The sequence below is a fragment of the Platalea leucorodia genome, assembly GCF_965183815.1.
Source record: "Platalea leucorodia genome assembly, chromosome: 6".
In the NCBI taxonomy this organism is placed as follows: Eukaryota; Metazoa; Chordata; class Aves; order Pelecaniformes; family Threskiornithidae; genus Platalea; species Platalea leucorodia.
The window spans coordinates 73,558,193-73,578,361 of NC_138828.1; the positions used below are offsets into that span (position 1 = coordinate 73,558,193).

The 20,169-nt window shown below is 40.8% G+C and overlaps 1 protein-coding gene across 6 annotated transcripts in view; it reads left to right on the forward strand.

The window, feature by feature from the left end:
• The first annotated feature begins 247 nt into the window (after positions 1 to 247).
• The window catches only part of KIAA0232, a 71,763-nt gene continuing 51,841 nt past the window's right edge, over positions 248 to 20,169 (forward strand). For 5 of the 6 annotated variants that reach the window (XM_082315954.1, XM_082315956.1, XM_082315957.1 and 2 more), the window contains exons 1-2: positions 248 to 419; positions 18,934 to 19,437. In XM_082315954.1, the coding sequence (XP_082172080.1) occupies positions 19,207 to 19,437 (231 nt within the window). In that variant the 5' untranslated portion in view covers positions 248 to 419; positions 18,934 to 19,206. Of the gene's footprint in view, positions 420 to 18,933; positions 19,438 to 20,169 lie in introns of those variants that run through there. The other variant, XM_082315959.1, reaches the window with a different exon arrangement.

A 20,169-nucleotide genomic window follows, 5' to 3' on the forward strand; every position in this document is an offset into this window, starting at 1 on the left:
GGGGACGGGGGGTCCCGGTCCCCCCGCAGCCCTCCCGCCGGCGCGGCGGAGAGCCCGGCGCTCCCCTCGCCGCCCCGCCGCGCGGGCACCCCGCCGCCGCCCCGCAGCCCCGACCCCCGCGCCTGGGCGGCGGGATCCGGGCCGCCCTCTGGGCGGAAGGATACGGGGAGGAGCCTGCGGCGCGGTCCGCCGGGGCGCTGAGTCCTGTTGCCTGGTGACGGAGCGGCCGGCCCCCCCCCCCCCTCCCCGTGGCTCTGGGAGCCGCCGCCGCCGCCGCCGCCGGTTTACGTAACGCCTCCCAGGGCAGGTCCCGGCTCCGGCCCGCCCGCCTCACTCGGGGACGGCAGCAGCGGGACGGAGTCCGCCGCCTCCTCCGGCTGCCAGAGGCCCCAGGGCCCCGCTCTGCGCCGCCACGGCAGGTAAATACCCGCCGCGGGCCCGGGGAGCAGAGGGAGGGGCAGGGCTGGAGGAAAGGCGGCGGCCGCCCTCCCCGTGGCAACGGGAGGACGGAGCCGGGAGGCGGCGGCCGCCCCCCCTCCCTCACCCCCCGCTTCTTCCCGCCGCTGCGCTGAGGGACGGGCGGGCTCGGCCCCCGGGGAGCGCCGGGCCGGCGGCTTGAGGCCCGGCCGAGGAGGCCCGCGCCGGCCCGCTCTCCCCTCCCCGCCCCTCTCCTCTCCGCTAAGAGCCCGGGAAGAGGAGGAGTTGCGGGGCCGGGCCTGGCCGGCGCTGGGAGGACGGTTCCCCGGGACGGCGCGTCCCGCTTCTCGGCTGCGCCTGCCGCAGCGCGGCGGGAGCGTGCCGGGGAGGCCGGGGGCAGGGCGGGGGGCAGGCGGGAGGAAGCACGGCGACGGGAGGAGAGGGGCCGGGGAGGGGGGTGACAGGAGCGCGAGGGGCCGGGCGGGGGGGCTGGCTGCGGGCCGGCGGCGAGGCAGGGCTCGGGGGCGGGGCCGGGGGCCCGGCCGGGGTGCCCCGGTCCGAGCGCCTGCCTGGGAGCTGAGCCCTCCCCGGGTCCCCCCCGCGCCCCCCCGCGCTTCTCCATCCCGGCCCGGCCCCTGGGGTCCCGGCGTCAGGTGAGCGGCTTGCGCCGGCGGTCGGCAGGGAGGCGCCGGCCTGGAGCGGGAGCCGGGGCTCCCGTGCCTTCGGGCCGGGTCACGCCCGGGAGGAGAGGAGGCGGGAGAGGACGGCGGCACCCAGCACCCACCCGTCGCGGGTGCCGGCCTGCGCCGATGTCACCCGGCGCAGTGGACGGGGATACCGGAGGATGCGGCGCTTCGGGTCAGGGTAGCGAGAGCCGGAGCCGGGCAGCCCCTTCGCTGCCCAGCCTGACGGTGAGGTTGAAGCCACCGGGCTTTCCCCACCCCCCGGGCCGCTGCCAGGCCTGGCTGGTGCGCGGGCATGGCTCCCGCCGTGACCTTTCATCCTGTGCGTAATCGTACAAAGCGCAGGCAGCGGCCGCTGACCGGTTAGGAGGAGCGGGGAGACGCGTCCCCCGCCTCGGCTTTGGGCTGGATGGAGACCGCCACGGGCTTGGCCGCGGCGTTACGGGGCTAGCCTGGGGGCCCAGCTGGTGGGCCTCGCTCCCCTCCTTTTTTTTCCCCCCCTTTCCAACAGCATTGTCCTTTAGGGGCCTATTGAAGGCAAAAGGCGGACAGAAAGGCTAGGGCTGCTGCTGCTTCAGGAGGAGGAGCTGGGCTGACGGCAGACTGACGGCAGCCGCAGCCTATGGCCGCCCGCAGCTGGCGCCGCCTGGGCGGGCCCGGCGGGGCCGCAGCCGCTCGCAGGCGGCGGGCGGGGGGGGGCACACACACACACAAGGTTTGGCGAAGGTTACAGCTGAATGCAGAAGTGACACGAGCTGACTCTTCATTCCAGCAAACTCGTTTCCATCTTCTCCTCGTGTCGTCTCGATTAAAAGTATACGTTTGTTGAGCCGTGTTATGAAACTTTGAGAAAAGCGAAAATGCGGTGCTTTTTTCTGTTTTGTCTTTGTTTTAATTACTCATTGCAGTACCTGATACTGATCTGAAGGGTGAAACCAGTACGATTTGCTCGTCCTTTCAAAGAAGAGACATTCCTCTATTCCAGTGTGTTCTGTATATAAGTAATTTGGGTTGTAGTTTATAGGCCTGCGATCAGAGGACCCTATGGTATGGGTAGTTGATTTTCCTCAGGCAAACCCTTTTAAATATTTAGGTTTTTATCCTTCTGTTGCACACCGTGGATTACTTTTGTGTTCCTGGGATGAGGTGGGAATTGCAGATCAAATTTGGTTTCTTAGCTGTCAGAAGTGAGCTCGTGATGATTCAGTAGATAATTGTGTAAAGCCAACTACTTCACTGCAGTGCTTAAAACCCAAGTATGGCAGGCTTCTCACAATCCATGGGAGTCTGAAACTGACATTTTTCTTTATTGTTCAAGACAAGAATATGCCTTATAAAAGTAAATGACATGAAACTTGATTGTTACTTGACATGTAACTGTACAGATTTTTATTTTGTACTAATCCTCCATCTGCTGTTTCTTGTTTGTATGGATATGCTAAAACGATAGTGTACAACCCCTCCCTTCCAATCAATAAAGCATATAGTATAGGTATCAAAATCTTCTATTTTGATCATTGAGATATAAGAGGGGATGTAGGTAACTTGAATAAAATGAGTAGTACGCTCTATATTTATAATGTTCTTCATTTTCAAAGACTAAGAACTATAGGGGAAATCCTGATTTGTACACTCCACTGAAAGCATCAGCAGTTTATATTCCCCCCCCCCCATATTCTGCTTAGCAGATATTTCCACATGTACAGCGACAGAACTTTATCAGATCATTTGTTTTGTGCACTGTGGGGGTAATGATTCTTTGAGACCACAGATTCTGCAAATTTGTATTGGATACATGACCCTCTAGCTTTTCTGTTCATCAGCAGGGGAATCAGAAGGAAAGGAAGGGGCAAACAGATTTATATGTGACCCAAGAGGAAAAAATTGGAGGCCTTGAATTTCTCTTGTTATCTTAATATGCTGATTTCATAGCCTGCATTCCCCACTGCTTTTATTCGTTATTCTTCCAAGTAAGAGAAATTCCATAGGGGTAAAATGATGTCAGCATTTTCCTTTGCTCGTTTGCTGTGCATTCTAGCAGGAATAGGGACAGAGGAAGATCTAAATACTGCTCATAACTTCATTATTTGTCCTTCTTGAGAATCTTGTTTCTAGGTGAATAGGGGGAATGAAGTAAGCCAAGAGGCTGGTTGTATACTTAGCATGGGTCAGTTTTCTGTGGAATTTTATTGGGTTTTAGGCGTAGTGCTGTAGAGTCAGAATAGACTTTCAATCTACTTAGCTAGAATCCTAGCAAAATCATCTATCATTTCTCTTTAAGCTTTGCATAAAAGAAGCATACAAAATTCGTAATGATGGATGTTGAAAGCAGTATGTGTTAAATATTTCCTTTAAAGCCGTCTAAATATTAATGTGCCAACATAAGAAAATTGAGCTTTTTTTTTCTTTTTTTTTTAATCTGGGGTTTTCTGTAGTTTGTGAGAGTAAAAGACCCTTATTTCTTGTTATTCCATTGCAGCTTGGCTTTCTTCTTTCTTTTCTTAAGACAGGCATTTATAGCATAGGTTTCATACCTGACTGATGGACTGATAATGTGAAGTCCCTAAAATCGTATAACGGTAATAACAACCAATAGCTAATGACTAAAAGTAATAACTTATTACTATAATAAGATGAGTAGCAATGTCTGGTAAAGCAGAATGTGATGAAGACAGCAAGACTTGGAACTCCTGTCAGCTAAGAGAGGTAGCAGGAACTATTCTAGTTATCTGCACTGCTAGTGGAGCTAGGAATACAAATGATCTCCTAGAAGCTATTTAATATGCTCTGTTTATTGGGATAGTTTCTTCTGTATTGTGGAACAGAGATTGGAATCCTTCATTTTAATCCAAGAACAGTGACAGGCTGGTTAGGTAATTTGTAAATGTAATTATAGAAACGAGTTGTTGTGTTGTGTCCATCCCCCCCAACCCCGCCCCCAAAATTTTTTCCGTGTAAAGTCAATTTCATGATACAAAACAAAAATGTTCAAATGAATATTTGAATGCTCAGTTGCATTTCAATATACAGACAAAAAGAAAATTGTCTGATAGGAGGGAAAAGTATGTTTTTTCATAATTTGGAAATAATTTACCAGATTTTTCTAGGCAGAAATACCAGATAATTGCAGGACTGTCGGAGTGTTTTAGTAGAAAAAGATCTAGATGAGCTAGTTAGAATATTTTTACTAAAAAGCATCTTGTTCTACTTTTCCCAAAAGTTGGTTGGGTGCATTTGTAATGGATGCTGAGGGATTGAATGTGTGTTTTATTGGGCCATGGTGGTAGTTGCAGGGTTGGGGGGAAGTGTTGAGTGGTTTGAACATTCAGTACAAAGATTATTCTTTCACAGGCTTCTTACTAGAAGTTATTTCTCTAGCTTTATTGGAAGCTACTGAATAGTTTTCATTTTTAATCTGCTATTTTCCTTATAATTTCACGTGCAAGTGTTTGGATTTACCTGCATAAAACTATTCATTGGTTATTTCTGCATCATCTAGATTCTGTTCGTAACTTACCTTCTGTACATCCACTTTGGTATCTGTCTTTCCAAGAGATTTATTTCTAAGGCAGTAGTGTGGAAATTTCAATTATAAAGGATTTTAATTCATTTTTCTCTGTTGTGATATTATATGTAATAAGTGGATTATATCCTGCTAAGTTTTGTGCATGATCTGTACTCGGGCTTGCTATAACAATTTTCATTTTTAATATAATTTGAGGAATGTTTAAATTTCTTTTTTACTGTATTGAGGAGGAAGTTTCAAATATGCGGTCCATGCTAATTTTACTTTTGTTTGTAACTTTCTAGGCCTTATTCTAGAAAGGATTGCATGTGAAAATTTGTCCTCTGTGCAAGAAAACTTGTTAATAAATAAAAATAAATTGTAACAGGGATGAAATCTTGAATAATTTTGTGTTCTTTTTGGAACTTTTAAAAATCTTCCCCTAGTTACTATTACATTTATAAAAGGAACAAGGTCTGCTGAATAGAACGCTAGACTAGTATTGAAGAGACCAGCAGTTTTCTATCAATCAGCTCTGTCACTGAGCGGGTTCAAGCAAATTGTTTCATCTTAATGTGCCTGTGTTTAAGAAGCTGTATGGAAAGGAGGAGCTGTTATGCCTTTTATATGTTATTAAATTGTATGAGTGTGGGTTTTGTTGTTTTTATGGTTTGGTTTGATGAACTAGCTTGCTTATAGAAGAATTCTGAAGGGAGCCATGGTTGCATTGCAGAAGAGGTTTTGCATACATAGACTGTGGAAGAAAGTACAGAGAGAGATAAGAGAGTAAGAGACTAGGGGTAGCTGCTGAAGGCCAGAAAAAATAAAGCAAATTTTCATAAGATTCTATAGTTTTAACATCAGAGCAACAGAGTGGAGTTGCAAGATACACTCTGCAAGGTTATTCCAGGTAGTGTTAACTTAGTTGGGATTTAGATTGAGATAATCTTCAACTGTAAAGTGGGAAAATGTGCTAAAACGTACACAGAGTGGTTAAGGAAATTATTTTGGTCATTTAGCATGTGTCATATGTGCTTTTTAAGAAAATAAAGTGTTTTATTAGCCTAAAGAAAAAAGGCTGCTTGAAGCATCACTAATAAAGAAATCAGTAATGCATGTTGCTGCCATTGGATGATTAATTAATTCTCACTAAATCCTTGTGACGCTGTAATCTGTTACTACAAACTTGAAACAAATTTGAAGAGTCTGTGACTGAATGGGAGTGCCACATTAAAACACTGCATTGAATTTAGGACACTGGAGTATCTCGAAAGAAACTGAGCCAGCTTCCAGTGATTTGTCTGATTGATAACATTACTTATGAAACTTCAGGAAAAACTTTTACTATTTCATGATATTTTAATTCTGCTGGCCGAAGATTTTGAGCTACTGACTGTTACTAATTAGCTAAAGGTTGCTGTTGAGTGACTTCCTGTTCTCCTGGTTCTGTCTTCTGGGGTAGAAGTTCACTCTGCTGCTTATTTGACTATTGCACTTAACAGTAAACCAGAATTACCTACAGGAATTCTTGGTTTATTGAAGTTTTTAGAGCTGCTTTGCTGGAAGTCATGTTGAATTGTGTGGGGTGACACAAGAGTTTTAAAATGTTTCTGTAAGCCCAGATATTAGTTTAATTTTCATATTTATATAGATTATTTTTTCACCAGTTTCTCTGAACAGGATATCTTATCAGCTTGAGAGAAACCTCAGAGTTCCAGTTTTTAGTAACTTTGTTCTTGAGTTGTGAAAGAAATGCCTTGGTTAACAGTACAGTAACTTCCTCAAAGAGAAGTAATGTAATGCTGACCTGCTGCTTCTGTAAGAGGTTTTCTGGTGGTGATAGTTAAATATTTTGCATTTTAGTAAAATAAGATTTCCAGCTGTCACTTGAAGTAGGAAACAGCAAATTTATTATTTTAAGAGCAATATTAACCTGTCCTACCTGTTCAGTTTGTAAACTTTTTTTGTTTTTTTAAATAAGCAATACCATTTTTAGGCAGAATACTTAATCCTAACAGTGGAGATATGACATGGCAACAAATATCACCACTGTTTTTATGGAAAAGAAGAAGAAAAAGTTGTTTTCCTGACGGTCTTACAACATAAACTGAACAAACAATCTCTATGCAAATGCACTAAAGTACCAAAACATATATTCTTTCATGTAAATTGTTACTCTGTTCAAAATTGCAGAGTCTCCTACTTCTGATCTCAATTTCATAAATACATAGAATTTAATTTACTAACATTTTGGATTAAAAACGAGAGGTAGTAGAAGCGCAGGAGAAAAGCATTGAAAACAATTTCCTTTGTAGGTCTGCCATATTTTCTCTGCTGCAAAGTCGGTATCTTCTCTGCTGGTTAAGTCATAGAGCTTGCAAATTCAACTTGTCAGAACTCTCTGTGATTACTGAGCCTTTTGTGGCTGACACATATTGTACATTTTTACACAGTTATTAATGAAAACATTGTCTATATGTGACTTCCAAATGAATTTTTAACATTTTTTTTTATGAAAAGAGCAGTTGAAAAGACTATGTAGTTAGGCAATAGTTACACTTGTTTTTAAACCCTTCATGAGGCTATTTTAAGCTTTTCAAAAAGGTAGTAATTAACTCCTTGAATCGCAGACGAAGCATAGAAAACTTCAGTAATAAACATTCAGAGAAGACCTGCCTACAAATTAAAAAAGTTAACAAAATCAAGTAAAATGTGTAGTGTGGTCATTAATGAGTTAGATGTTTATGTACAGCTGGATTAATAACTTTGGAAGTACAGATAGCTGGAGAAGTATCATAGCCTTCAAATGAGCAGTGGTTATTGGATCTTTGGAATTCATAATTCATTCTCTTTTTCCTTCCCCGACTGAAAGACGCAACATACACCTAGGACTAAATTGTATATTAATTGAAATAAATCCTATGTGGTTGCACTAAAAGAGTGACCACTGGGCTCCTTGGTGCTGCAGTAGTGTTCCAGCTGATGTGAAGAGCACTGACTGTTTTATCAGGGTGGCCCCGCTGGTGGCCTGGGGGATGGTTCCTTCTGGTGGCGGCCTGTGCCTTGGGGCGGGCTGGCAACACCTGTTGGGGCACACTGGTGTCTGTGTCTGCGCACCGAGGCGTTAGGAGACTGGAGGCAAGTCTGGTTTAATGGATGCACACGTAACTCGGTGCTCAGGCCTCTGAGCCGTTACCGTCCCGTTTGGGAAGGGAGTGCAAACACGGGCAAATAGCTGTTAGTAACAGGTAGTTTGGACTGCTCTAAAAGTTGGGTAAATCAAAGACATCAGGAGGGCAGGAAAGAGAGTGATCAAAATAGTTGAGAGCATATATCTGATCTTTCCTGTACTTGACTGCATCCTCTGTTGCGTTGTGAAGCCCTGCATATATTCTAGGGGATAGAAAGGCTAGTAAATATAGTGAGATACAAATAGTAGAAAGCTTACAGATTTTACATGCCGAAAGTCCTGAAGATTAATGTCTCAGTGAGCTTAAAATGTGTGCATCCTTTGTCATCTTGGTTATATTTGGCTTTGGTTTTTATTAGCTCCATTTATGTTTCCTTAAACCTGAGAAAGACTTACTGAATTATGATGATGGTAATTAACGATGTGCGGTCTGCTGCTTGTGTAGTAAAAGATACAGCTTTTGATAAATCGTGTCCCTGTGAAGATTCTCAGGGGACTGAACAAAAAAGACTGTCTCCTTCTTGAAGTTACAGCTAGACGGGTGTTTGTCCCCAGGACCTCGCAGGCCCTGTAGCAGTCCATCCTGGCAATCCCTGTGTGTAACAGACTTGAGGTAAATGGGAGAGAGTGAGATGTTTGTCACTGGCTTTGCTCTGGTACACTGATAAGATCTGCAATTTTAAATTGAAAAACTTAAATCATACCAATGTCTTCAATGGTAGAAAGAAATGTAACAGAACAGTCTGACACCTGATGTCAGTGATACTGAAATTACACTGATGGTTGGGGAGTACTGTAAAGTATGACCTGAGGCAACATCTGCGTATTTGAAGTGTACGTATGCTGCCTTCTGCATTAGCACTCACAGTTTCTCTTGGGTTCTCCATACTTCAGTGATCCATAATATTCTAGGCTAGTTACGGTGCAACACTTGCCTCTGTCTTACCAAACTTGAAGCAACCAGTAAGTTCTTTGTCATCTCCAGGCTGCTGTTGCAGTGGGATTCTGTTTGTTTTGGGGCTGAATCTACTGGATGATATGGGGTACAGTTGCATGGGTCAGTAGGGCATCTCTGTAAAAATGTTGGAAGTACATATCGTATCTGTTGAAGTACCTGGATTGGCTTCCACATTTCATGTTCCAAAGAGCAATGGTGGTCTGAAAGACTTGCATCTGAATTAGCTAAAATGTGGTTTCTGAACTCCGCCTTCCTAATGTTTTCTTGTTATACTTAAGTGGATCTAACAGTGGGCCGCTGCTGAAAGGGGCAACCCCACCTCCTTTCTTATGCCACATCTAGAAGTTTTGTGGCAATAAGGTGAGCTGATCGCTTATTTGTATTTTTTGAAGACTGGCCCACCAAAAAGGAATTTTTTTTTCCATTTAGAACAAACTGATCCAGTTCATACCTGCAGCCACACAGTGGATAGGTTAAGTACAAGGACAGAAGGGTGAGAACGCCAGGAAGGGAGGGAAGCAGCAGAACATCCTCTGTTGGTGGCAGTATGCCGCTGCGGTGCAGTTTGTGTAACGCTAACTAGCCTTTGAGTCATCAGCCACACAGGTTTCTCTGTCAAGACGCTGCTGCTGCTGTCGTTCTCTTGAAAGTTAGTTACTGCTGGTATAAAAACCATCACTTCTGGTTTTTACAAACTGGTACTTGTCCTGGCAATAGTAGTAATTACTTCAAGTTTTGTCAGTTATATGCAGCATGGTTTTAAGTTCATTTTTAATGTGAAAAATATTTACTTAAATTCCTTGTCATTAGATGCTAATTTGTCTCTTTAAACTTATAAAAAATTACTGTATTTCTAAGTTATGTGGTAAGTGTACATTTTTCTTTTTTTCAGACAGAATTTTTTAAAAAATGTAGTCTCATTTAAACTAAGAAGTAAAATTTAGTTCAAATACCAGTTTTGAGCAAGCTTGAAACTAAGTTCAAAATCCAGTCTGGACAGTAAAAAACTAAACTGGAGAAAAAAATTCTCGTGGCAGTTTATGTTCATAGTTTTTTTAAGAACAGAACGGAATTATTAGGACTGTATTGGTAACTGGATAACCTTGTTTGGACAAATTCTTACTAAAATAATGTAAATGTTGCCGCTGTTAATGACAGCTGGGCATTTGAAATAAGCGAAGCAGTATTTCACTTTTCTAGATTCAGAGAGTCTATAAATATCTTTCAATTTATTAAATCTGATCCATGTTTGAAGGTGTTTCTAACAGTTGCCAATTTTAATTCTTAAAATTAATACTGAAATTTTCAGAGGCGTAATGCTTTGGGTTGAGGGGCACAGGTTACAGATGTGCTGTACTTACACTTATCTGGTACAACTGCACAATAAACTATGGTACCAGAAATTATTTTATTTGTCAGGTTTTATTTTGTCAGAAATGCTCTGGGCTCCCTTGTGTTTATTGAACTTGAAGTGCTTGCTTTTGATTTTTTTGTTACACATCTTTAATATTCAGTCTTGACCTCCTGAAACAGTTTCCTGAGTGATACTATGAAATAACAATGCTTCTGTCTTGAAGGTAAAATTTGCTTACTAAATTTTCAAGACACCTATTGAACCATCATCTGCAAAAATTGCCAACTACTAGGGCTTATTAATTAAATTTTTAAGTCATATTGCATGTAGTGAAGAACTACTTCCTAGGTGTCCACTATGTAGAGATGCTTCTTACAAGTCTGCGATATGTAATAGGAACCCTTTCAAAGGAGTCTGTTTATGAAGCCACTTTCAGATGTTCTTACAATTCTATAAAGTGATGAAGTCTTGGTATGTGGTGGGCATAGTATGCTGTGACTGTTCTTCAGTGTTTGTAGGTTTTGCTGCTAGGTCGTGCTTTTTCCTCTTTCCATCTTGCCTTTTTTTTCTAACTTACGTGTTTGTTTTGAGGAAGTGGAGAATATTCGGATTACTGAGAATTTGGGGTCTTGGATATGCAGCTGAACCCCTAGTGCAGGTGCCTCACCTGCTAATTTTCCCATCCGTTAACAGTTGTTTCCCATAGCTCAGTTTTTGCTCTCCAACAGGGTTGATGTTCTGACATCTTGTAACAAAGTTCATATATGTTAATAATGTGCAGCCCTGTGAGTGGATCAGCTCATTGAACTCCTCCAGCTACCGTTTTTTGAAGTGTTGTTCTTGTATTATGGTGAACATGAATGTTTTATAAGAACAGCTGTACTGGTTCAGACAAAGGCTTTGTCAAATCCAGTGCTTGTCTGCAACAGCATCTGTAAGTGAGCTGTTAGGGACGAAAAAGAACAGGGAGAGTGTATGTGATACCTCTCCTGAATACTCCCCCAGCCTCACAGTTTTCAGTCTAGGGGATTTCCTGAGCCTGATGTGGTTTGTCTAGTTGGAAACTCTCAAGGGATCTCTCTCCTTCAATTTCCTTTGAAGCCCATCTAGTTGTTTGTTGGTTTTTTTTTTTGTTTGTTTGTTTCATTTTGGTTTTTTCTGTTTGTTTGTTTTGTTTTTTGAGTCCTCAGTATCTTTTGGCAAGGAATTCCTAGTACCTGTTGTATGAAGTTTTGTACAGAGCTCTTACTAACTTGTTGGTACTTTCTATTAGAAAATACACTGAACAGTCAATCTCTCTCAATGGAGAGGCACGTCTTCTTTGATAATACAGAACCAGTGTTGCATGCTATGTACAATATGTGTGCAAAACATTAATTCAGTGACAGAAAGATGACTTTAGTTTTGTTCTGTGATTTGTTCTTTTGACTACTGCTGGGTTTGAGTTTATAGTTTCATGAAATATCTAACATGCTACTTAGGAAATAGATCCTGGGATTGATAGTCAGCTCACAACTCATTGTTCTATGTATTAATAGCATGAGGTGGTTATTCCTCCTCTGTCTCATTTTAAGTTTATCTATGCTGAATTTTGTTTGCCTTTTTATTGCCCAGTCCAGTTTCATAAAGTCCTTCTGCATTTTTTCAGTTATTTTGTATTCACTATCCCTGACAGCTTGCTGTCGTTCGGTAGCTTGTTAACTATGTCACCCATCCCATCTTCCAGGTCACTTATGAATTTGTTAAGCAATGCAGGTCCCAGTGCAGAATCCTACAGAACTGTGCTGGTGACTCCCCTGGTGTCATCTTGGTTATATCTCTGTTCTTTTTCTTTCCTAACTTGAGTAAATGAGGCTTATGTGGTAGCTCTTGAATCCTTTGAGTAATTCCATTAAGCTTTTATACAGGATTAGCAGCTTCAGATTTTCATTTGGATAAGTGTTATGAAAATAAGCTTGCAGATTTATAAGAAAAAAAATCCTGCAGTAACGCCTACAGACTGGTTTCTGTCCCCTCTGTGGGTTCTCTGACTTGACTGAGTTACCTTAGAACCATAGCATAAGCCCAGCCTCATTAGGCATCAGTCAACCATAAAACATATCTCTGTTACAAATGAGATTGTATCACTCTTGTACTTCCCAATAATACTTCTTAAAAAAGGAATTTCTGTGTATATCTAAAAGTTAATTCACAGAGCTGTTTTTATGCTTCTGACCACTTTAGTGCTCCTTGCTTTGATTCTAGCCAGGTGTTTTAATCTGTGTTTCTCATGGCACGGCAATGCTTCTGAAGCATTGTGGCAGAAGTTGTTGGAACTGGGATGGAGGGAGAGGTTTGTTTATAGCATAGGCATTATCAATTTTTTTGTTTTATGATAGTGTTTCAGTGCCTTGGTCATGAATCAAGTCCCTGCTCTGCTGTTTGTTGTACAATAACATCAAACATCACCAACACATGAAAAAGCTGTCCTTGCTCTGAGGACTATACAGCCAAATTTCTTAGATTATCGAGGAATGTGATTAAAAAAATAACGTCTTTTACTTCTGAATTCACATGTCTTTTAAATGCCATGTGAAATTTATTAAGGACACAGATTCCATTGTTCACTAGATTTTAAATAGGCTTTGTTTCTGGGCTTTGACAGTGCCCTCCCCAGTGTGTGGCCGTTTGGTTTGTATGTTAAGGATTTTTTTAGTTTTTTTCACTCAAAGAAACAAAAGAAATGATGGTAAAATTGCTGATTCCTCCATAATATATAAGAACAATTTTGGACTTCTGTTACCATCATATGACGTGACCGTGCTTTTGATTATCAGTCTTCTAGAGGGGACTGAAATTTACTGAAGTTAATATGTGATTTTATGTTATTGACAAAACTTGATAATGTTTTCACTTTGATTTATACTAATTAGGATTTGCATATTTTTGCTATATGTAGTTGTCAGGGAGAGGAAGGATTGTTTGTTTTTAATACAACCATTCTGGGAAAAAATACTACTTCTAAAAAACTTCGTCTTTGTTAAAAAATTGGACACTTGTATCCACATTTAAAAAAAAAAGAATTCTGTAATCTATTTTTTTTTTTCTCTGTGCATTGAAAAATTGTTGTACATTGTCAAAGACCATAGCGGGGGAAAAAATATCTTCTGAAAATTAGAGCTGTTAATTTTAAACTACGTAATGTACTGGCATATTTCACAGAATAATAGAGGAAACTTTGTATAAAACAGCAGTTATGACTTAACTATTGTGTGAGAATCTGTTTGGTCTAATTGTTAACATATAGCAGTAGGCAGAGTGAAGCACTGGAAACGCAAGTGTTATCGCTTTTGGGAATGGAAAGAAGGAAAAAGGTAGCATCTGTAGCTTTGTCTAAGAGATCGACTTCTGTGTAGTAGATGTATCAAAATGTGTAAAGAGTAACTCTGAGGCTTGAGAGACTTCATTTGCAGATTATAGAAATAAATAATATATTAGTTTTCAACTTCCTTCAATATGTAGGTCTTGTAATTTTTTTCCGTTGAGAGTGTAGACCCCAGTGTAGCAAATTTAAGCCTGCAGATAATTTGCTTCCTTTTAAAGTTACTTTTTTACGATCTCCAAGAAATAGTCTGTGGACCTTTAGTTTACTTGAAAGGACAGTAGTAAGGGGTATGGTTTTTACTCTCCTATTCCAATGTTTTCTGTAATTTTAAAAGTATTAAGTCTCCTTATTTTTTTCATTTACAAAAAATGTTTGTTCAGAACCTTGCTGTATGGATACATAATTTTTAGAGGCCTCTTGGCGCAGATAAAATACAGATGAGGTTTCCTTAGATTAATTCAGTGAGTTTTGTGGTTTGGCTTTGGTCACTGTTTTCCAAGATTAGAAACAATTGGAAAAAAAGGCCTTACTTTTAAGCTCCTTAAAAGAACTTCTTTTTTGTATGAAAGGGAATTAATGGAGAAAAAAAGCTGTTGAAGACATGGAAATGTCTTGCCTGGCATGAGCTTTTAACCAACCTACTCTCTCTGTTGGTAGTCAGATAAGAACAGTTACATATGCTAGCGCTTTCTTGGTGGGCTTGTATCAAGCTTCATTGAAGAGCCATTTAATTACACCTTTTTTTTACTGTACTCTTTGGTAATCTTAGTGTAATTTTACACTATAATGCTGTATTGCTGTAGACACAACTGTCACAAGAAGGTGTTTGTGTGGCACTCATTATTGTATTGCCAGGACATTCTTTATATGTATTTTTTAAAAAGTATTTTTTTTTAATTATTTTATATATTTTTTATGACAGTATTCATGTTCCACTTCACTTACAGGGAAGACTAGGATTATTTAGTCTTCCAAAAAGATTATTTACCATGCAAGAACAACTCTATTGTAAGGAATGGACCTGGAGTGTTGCAGCTTCAGTTTCTGTACCATTGATCCTCCTTCCTCTTTCTTGCTGCAGATTATTTAAAGTTGTTGCTTTTCCATAACTAGATTTCAGGAGACTAAAACTCAGTTATTGTCTTCTGCTGTCTATTTTAGGTCAAAAGAATGTTTAGTGACTATCACACTGAGTAGAATTTTGAGAAAGAGTATCTATTCTAAGGCAGTCTAAGTTGTAAAATCCGAGTGTTTACACAATATTGTATTCTTACTCTGTTACAAGACACTTCATAAATTGGCTTCTGTGCCTATAGTTGTTAGGATGTTGACAGCTTATCTAACAGTGACCTTATTAAGGTCATTGATTAATATTACAAAAACTGAAGGTTACTTAAAAGGAAAAATTGGACTAGGAAGTGGAGTAAGTAGAAATTCTTTTGAAAGAATTTCATATATTTTTTACTTTAGGATTTGTAAGTAATCAGTAGTTTTCACAACCTATTGATAGAGATGTGTAAATTTTTATTTGGTAATTCTTATTATAAGGCTTGTCCCTCCATCATATTTTATAGCTGGAAATGGAGAATTCTTTCCAACTTGGTAGTTAAAATAACTAGGCTTGCGCTAATTACTTAGGCTGCATTGTAGTTTGCCTGTTCAGTTTAGCCGTGGTCATTGTTAGGATGGAGAAAGTTATTTTTAACAAGACAGTGTGAAAAAGATTAAAAAGGGATGAGAATATATTTGTCAGAAAATGTTACTTCTAAAAATGGAGCTTCACGTCTATTAGCAGAAATGTTTGCTCTTTGAGTGACTTGTATTAGTTTGATATGGAAAGCCTCTCTAGTACTGGGATGGGAGAATACTAAGTTTGCATGAAATTTTGTTAATTCTAAAACATAATGGAAATATATTTAAGACTTTCTGTAAAATAAAGTACTTGAGACAGTTGTAAAATGAGAACTCTCAAATATTGTTTGAGAATTTTGTTCAGATTTCCAGTTTTTATGTCATGTATATATTTTGAAACTTAAAATAATGTTAAAATAGGTAATTAAATATGATATTCAAAAAAGCTGGACTATATTTGAACGTCATAGAAATTTTGTTGTTGTTTCATTTCTTAATTCCTGTGATAACCTGTCTCTCTCTGGCTGTCTCTCCTCTCTCATCCCCATCTAAAAAAAGCAAGACACGCTTTAACTGGTCAGCCAAAGTAAATCAGATTTTGTCAGCCTAGATCTCGAGAACTGAGTTTCTCAAATACCTCATGAAATAAGTGTTAAGATAGAAAAGAGGCCACATTATCACCCCATTCAGGGAAAAGCTGAAGCATAAACTCAGTCCTTACTAGGTGCCAAGGATCTAAACCATTTGTCTAAGTAATTTTGATTGAAATGACTCAATATCCAGAAGCCCTTTGCTTTGCTATTTCATAGAATCACAGAATGGTTTGGGTTGGAAGGAACCTTTAAAAAATCATCTGGTCCAATCCCCCCTGCTGTCGGCAAGGTCATCTTTCACTAGATCAGGTTGCTCACAGTCCCGTCCAGCGTGACCTTGAACACTTCAAATAGGTCATCCACAACTTCTCTGGACAAGCTGTTCCAGTGTCTCACTGCCCTCATTGTACAAAACGTCTTCCTTATGTCCAGTCTAAATCTACCCTCTTTCAGTTTAAAACCATTGCCCCTTGTCCTGTCACTACAAGCCCTCATAAAAAGTCTGTCCCCATCTTTCTTACAAGCCCCCCTTTAAGTACTGAAAGGCTGCAATAAGGTCTCTCCAGAGCCTTCTCTTCTTCAGGCTGAACAACCCCAGCTCTCTCAACCTTTCCTCATAGCAGAGGTGTTCCATCCCTCTGATGATTTTCATGGCCCTCCTCTGGATCTGCTCTAACAGGTCGATGTCTTGTCTTGTACTGGGGACCCCAGAGCTGGATGCAGTACTCCAGATAGGATCTCACGAGAGCAGAGTAGAGGGGCAGAATCTCCTCCCTTGACCTGCTGGCCACGCTTCTTTTGGAGCAGCCCGGGATACAACTGGCTTTCTGGGCTGCAAGCTCTGTCTCATGTCCAGTTTTTCATCTACAGGTATCCCCAGGTCCTTTTCCACCGGGCTGCTCTCAATCCATTCATCCCCCAATCTGAATTGATACTGGGGATTGCCCTGACCCGCGTGCAGGACATTGCACTTGGCCTTGTTGAACTTAAGGAGGTTTGTGTGGGCCAGCTTCTCAAGCCTGTCAAGGTCCTTCTGGATGGCATCCCTTCCCTCAAGCAAATCAGTTGCACTCAGCTTGGTGTCACCTGCGAACTTGCTGAGATCACCTTAACAAACCCTCTCCATCCCGCCTCCCTTGACTGTTTTTGATGGTATCTTTGCAAACCAAAGACTACTTGGAACGTGTGTTTGCTGTCCCTCTCTATTCTCTGTACACTTTGTAAAGGAAAAGATTATGGGTAGATGGAAGACCTGTTGAATTAGAATAAATTAATTTCTTGTGTGGTCACTTTCTCACTTTTTTTCCCTGATTTTCCTCCCTGTCCACCCTTTCATAATTCCGCTTTCCAGTGGAACTTTCTGTCAGCTCTGTCAAAAAGTTGTTGATTCCCTGAAGTTTCAGGTAGTTCTGCTCCAGGTCCAAGAATGTCAGTTTTCCCAGATCTTTGAAACATGGGACTTGGGGGGCTGACTGGGATTGTGGCATTGACTTAGGCAGAGTGTTCAGCACATGCGGTGATGGTAGAGTACCAACAGGAGAAGGACAAAATAGATGTTTGAGTGGAATGTTGTTCTTCAACAATTAAGAGAATATGGACTGCTTAAGAGTTTGGACTTGTGGCTCTTGATTTGGAGTATCTTGGTCACAATATTAGACTCTTCTCATACTTTCTGTTCTCTATTTATGTGATGAAGCAGTAACCTCCAGGCCCTTTGCAGGATGTGTCTACCTACTGTTATTTGTGCTTACTTATGAGATTCTGACTAATACAAACATGTTACTGACAAAGATTGAATGCTCTTGTGTTGCCTACTTTTTCAAAATTAACACTGCTATCAGAGAAGTAAGGTAGCTTTAGCATAGGGTTTTGTCAGCTCTGTATCAACTGATTATAATGGGTTTCTTTTTGATCATGTCGCAATTGACTCACTAAACATCAAGAATATACAGCTGTACCTGGGTCGTGATGCAAAGAAAACTCCTAAAAACTAAGGTCTTTTGTTGTGTGGACATAGGTATCAACTGTAAGGTCACCTTTCAATTTTGTTTGGCCACAAAAGGCATGCTGCCCACACAAAATGCTGCCCACAGTATATAGTTTAGATAGTTACATTAGGTAATGTATGTTTTGAGTGTATTGGTCATCTTGCAGTGGGGATGAAACAAAACAGTAGATTTTGCTTAGATCCTTCAGTCTGTTTCCTTTCAGTGAAGGGATATTTCCTGCTGGGATTTGAGCTTTGTTTTCTCTTGCTGAGAAGCTGGAGAGGAGAGAGAAGGCCTACACAAATTCCAGATTGACATGTGGTTGATGGGTAGACTGGTCCAAAAATGCCTTTTTTGGACTGGCTTCTTCTGGGTTAGAGGGCAGAATGCCTATGTGTGTGGTGCTTGCACCTTCTGCCCCTTACTTATCGAGATTGATTTGGGATTGTGGGTGGTGTAAGTCTTAGGATGGTTTGTCTTATTTTAGGATATGGTTTAGAGTGTAAGCTCTGTGGTAGGACTGGTGTATGCTTTCTGTAAAGAGGGTTAAATGTTAATTCTGGCACTGATAAATAATGTTCTGCTGAAATTTTTTAAGTTATTTCAGAGATTTATATTTTTATGAGGGCAGATTTTGGATGATACAATGCTTGCTGTCCTGAGGCAAAGCAACTATTGAAACAACAAAAAAAAAACAACCCAAAACCCCAAGCCTGAAGATGGCAACTATTTAGTGGTAGGATTTATGAAACTCCTGGCCAGATGAATTTCATAAATTCAGTGTTTTATAAACAAGATACTTTTTTCTATTCCAGAAATGGAAATCACAGCAGAACAGTAGGATTATATTGTCTTCTAGTGATGCAAAATATACGGTCAGTCTTTATGCAAACTAACATAGATTTGTTTTTTTATCAGTTTTTTTTTTTCAGTTGATAGTGAAAGTAATAAAATCTCAACTTTTCCATAAAGCTAGGTCAAACATATATTTCAATCAACAGATTAGTTGTGAAGTCTTTGATGAAAGAGTGTCTCTTCCTGCATTGAAAAGTACCTTTTCTAAAAGTCACCTTTAAACTTGGAATAATTCCTGTTACTCTTCAAAATGACACTGAATAGGTGTACTATATATGTGGATTAAGCAGTATGTAAATGACTGCTTTCTACATTGGATGTTTTTTTTCATTGTTTAATATTATTCATGTATGGATACATATTATCACAACTTATCATTTTTTCCTCTTTATAGGTCCTGCTGGGGACTTGCATCTGGCCTCAATGTGAAATTAAGGTAGAAAAACACATCTACATATGTGTTTGCTATTAGGATTTAGTTTATTCACTGGTCATGCCTGAAGAGTGATGTTCGTCTCTAGACGGCTAACTGCCAGGAAATATAAATGATTGTCCTAGAAGTCAAGCCTCTCTCCTATTTACTGGAGTGAAAATCACCTCCAGATATCGACGGAATATCAACTACAGAAAATGCTTCACGTTATAAGGATGCCAACCACCTAGATTCATGCGCCCTATCTGTACAGTTGTTGTGGATGGTTTGCCATCTGAAAGCTCCTCAAGCTCTTATCCAGGCCCTGTATCTGTTTCTGAAATGTCTCTGCTACATGCTTTGGGTCCAGTGCAGACCTGGCTGGGACAAGAGCTAGAGAAGTGTGGCATTGATGCCATGATTTATACTCGGTATGTCCTCAGTCTTCTGCTGCATGATAGCTATGACTACGACCTGCAGGAACAGGTATTTACATATTTTAGATGTTGTCCAGTGAAAGTGAGTTTTTGTATCAGTTATGTTTTGTGTATTATACATGGGTATGGCTCAGCTGGGGGGGTGGTTGTCTTTCAGTGTGTGGGTGGAAGGGAGTATAAAGCACAAGGGGATTAAATTTGGTGGGTGAACTGAGATTAATGTAGTTAGTTCGCTGTATGAGCAATTACATTAAACAAAATTTTCACATTGCTACAGTTGATATCAGAATTATTAACACTGGAATGTTCTGTATCATAAATGCAGACTTTCAGTACTCGTGATTATAAGGTTAATTTAATATTGGAACATTAGTAGACTAATGTAATTCTTGTAAACTGTGTGTCAAATTGGCCTGCTTCACAGTAGTTTGTAGACTCCCCATCACTTTTCCTCATGGATTTAATTTTGTGCTGTTTTCAGAAAGAATAAAAAAAAAAAACCACACTTTTTTTTTTTCCCATATTCCAGTATTTAAAATACATTATTGCACATACATTATTCATCTCTTCTAAAAGAATGTTAATGCTGAATCCTGATAAAAGGCATGCAAAAGAGTTGTGGAACAGTGAGCGCTATACATAGCTGTATATGGCAGGGGAAGAAGAGTGAAGCTGTGTATCAGATAGGCATGACTCTTACTGTTTCCTTGTGCCTTTATTGCTGTGAATTTTATGTGTCCCTGGAACATACTTTTCAGTCCTGATTTCACCTCTTTTTTCT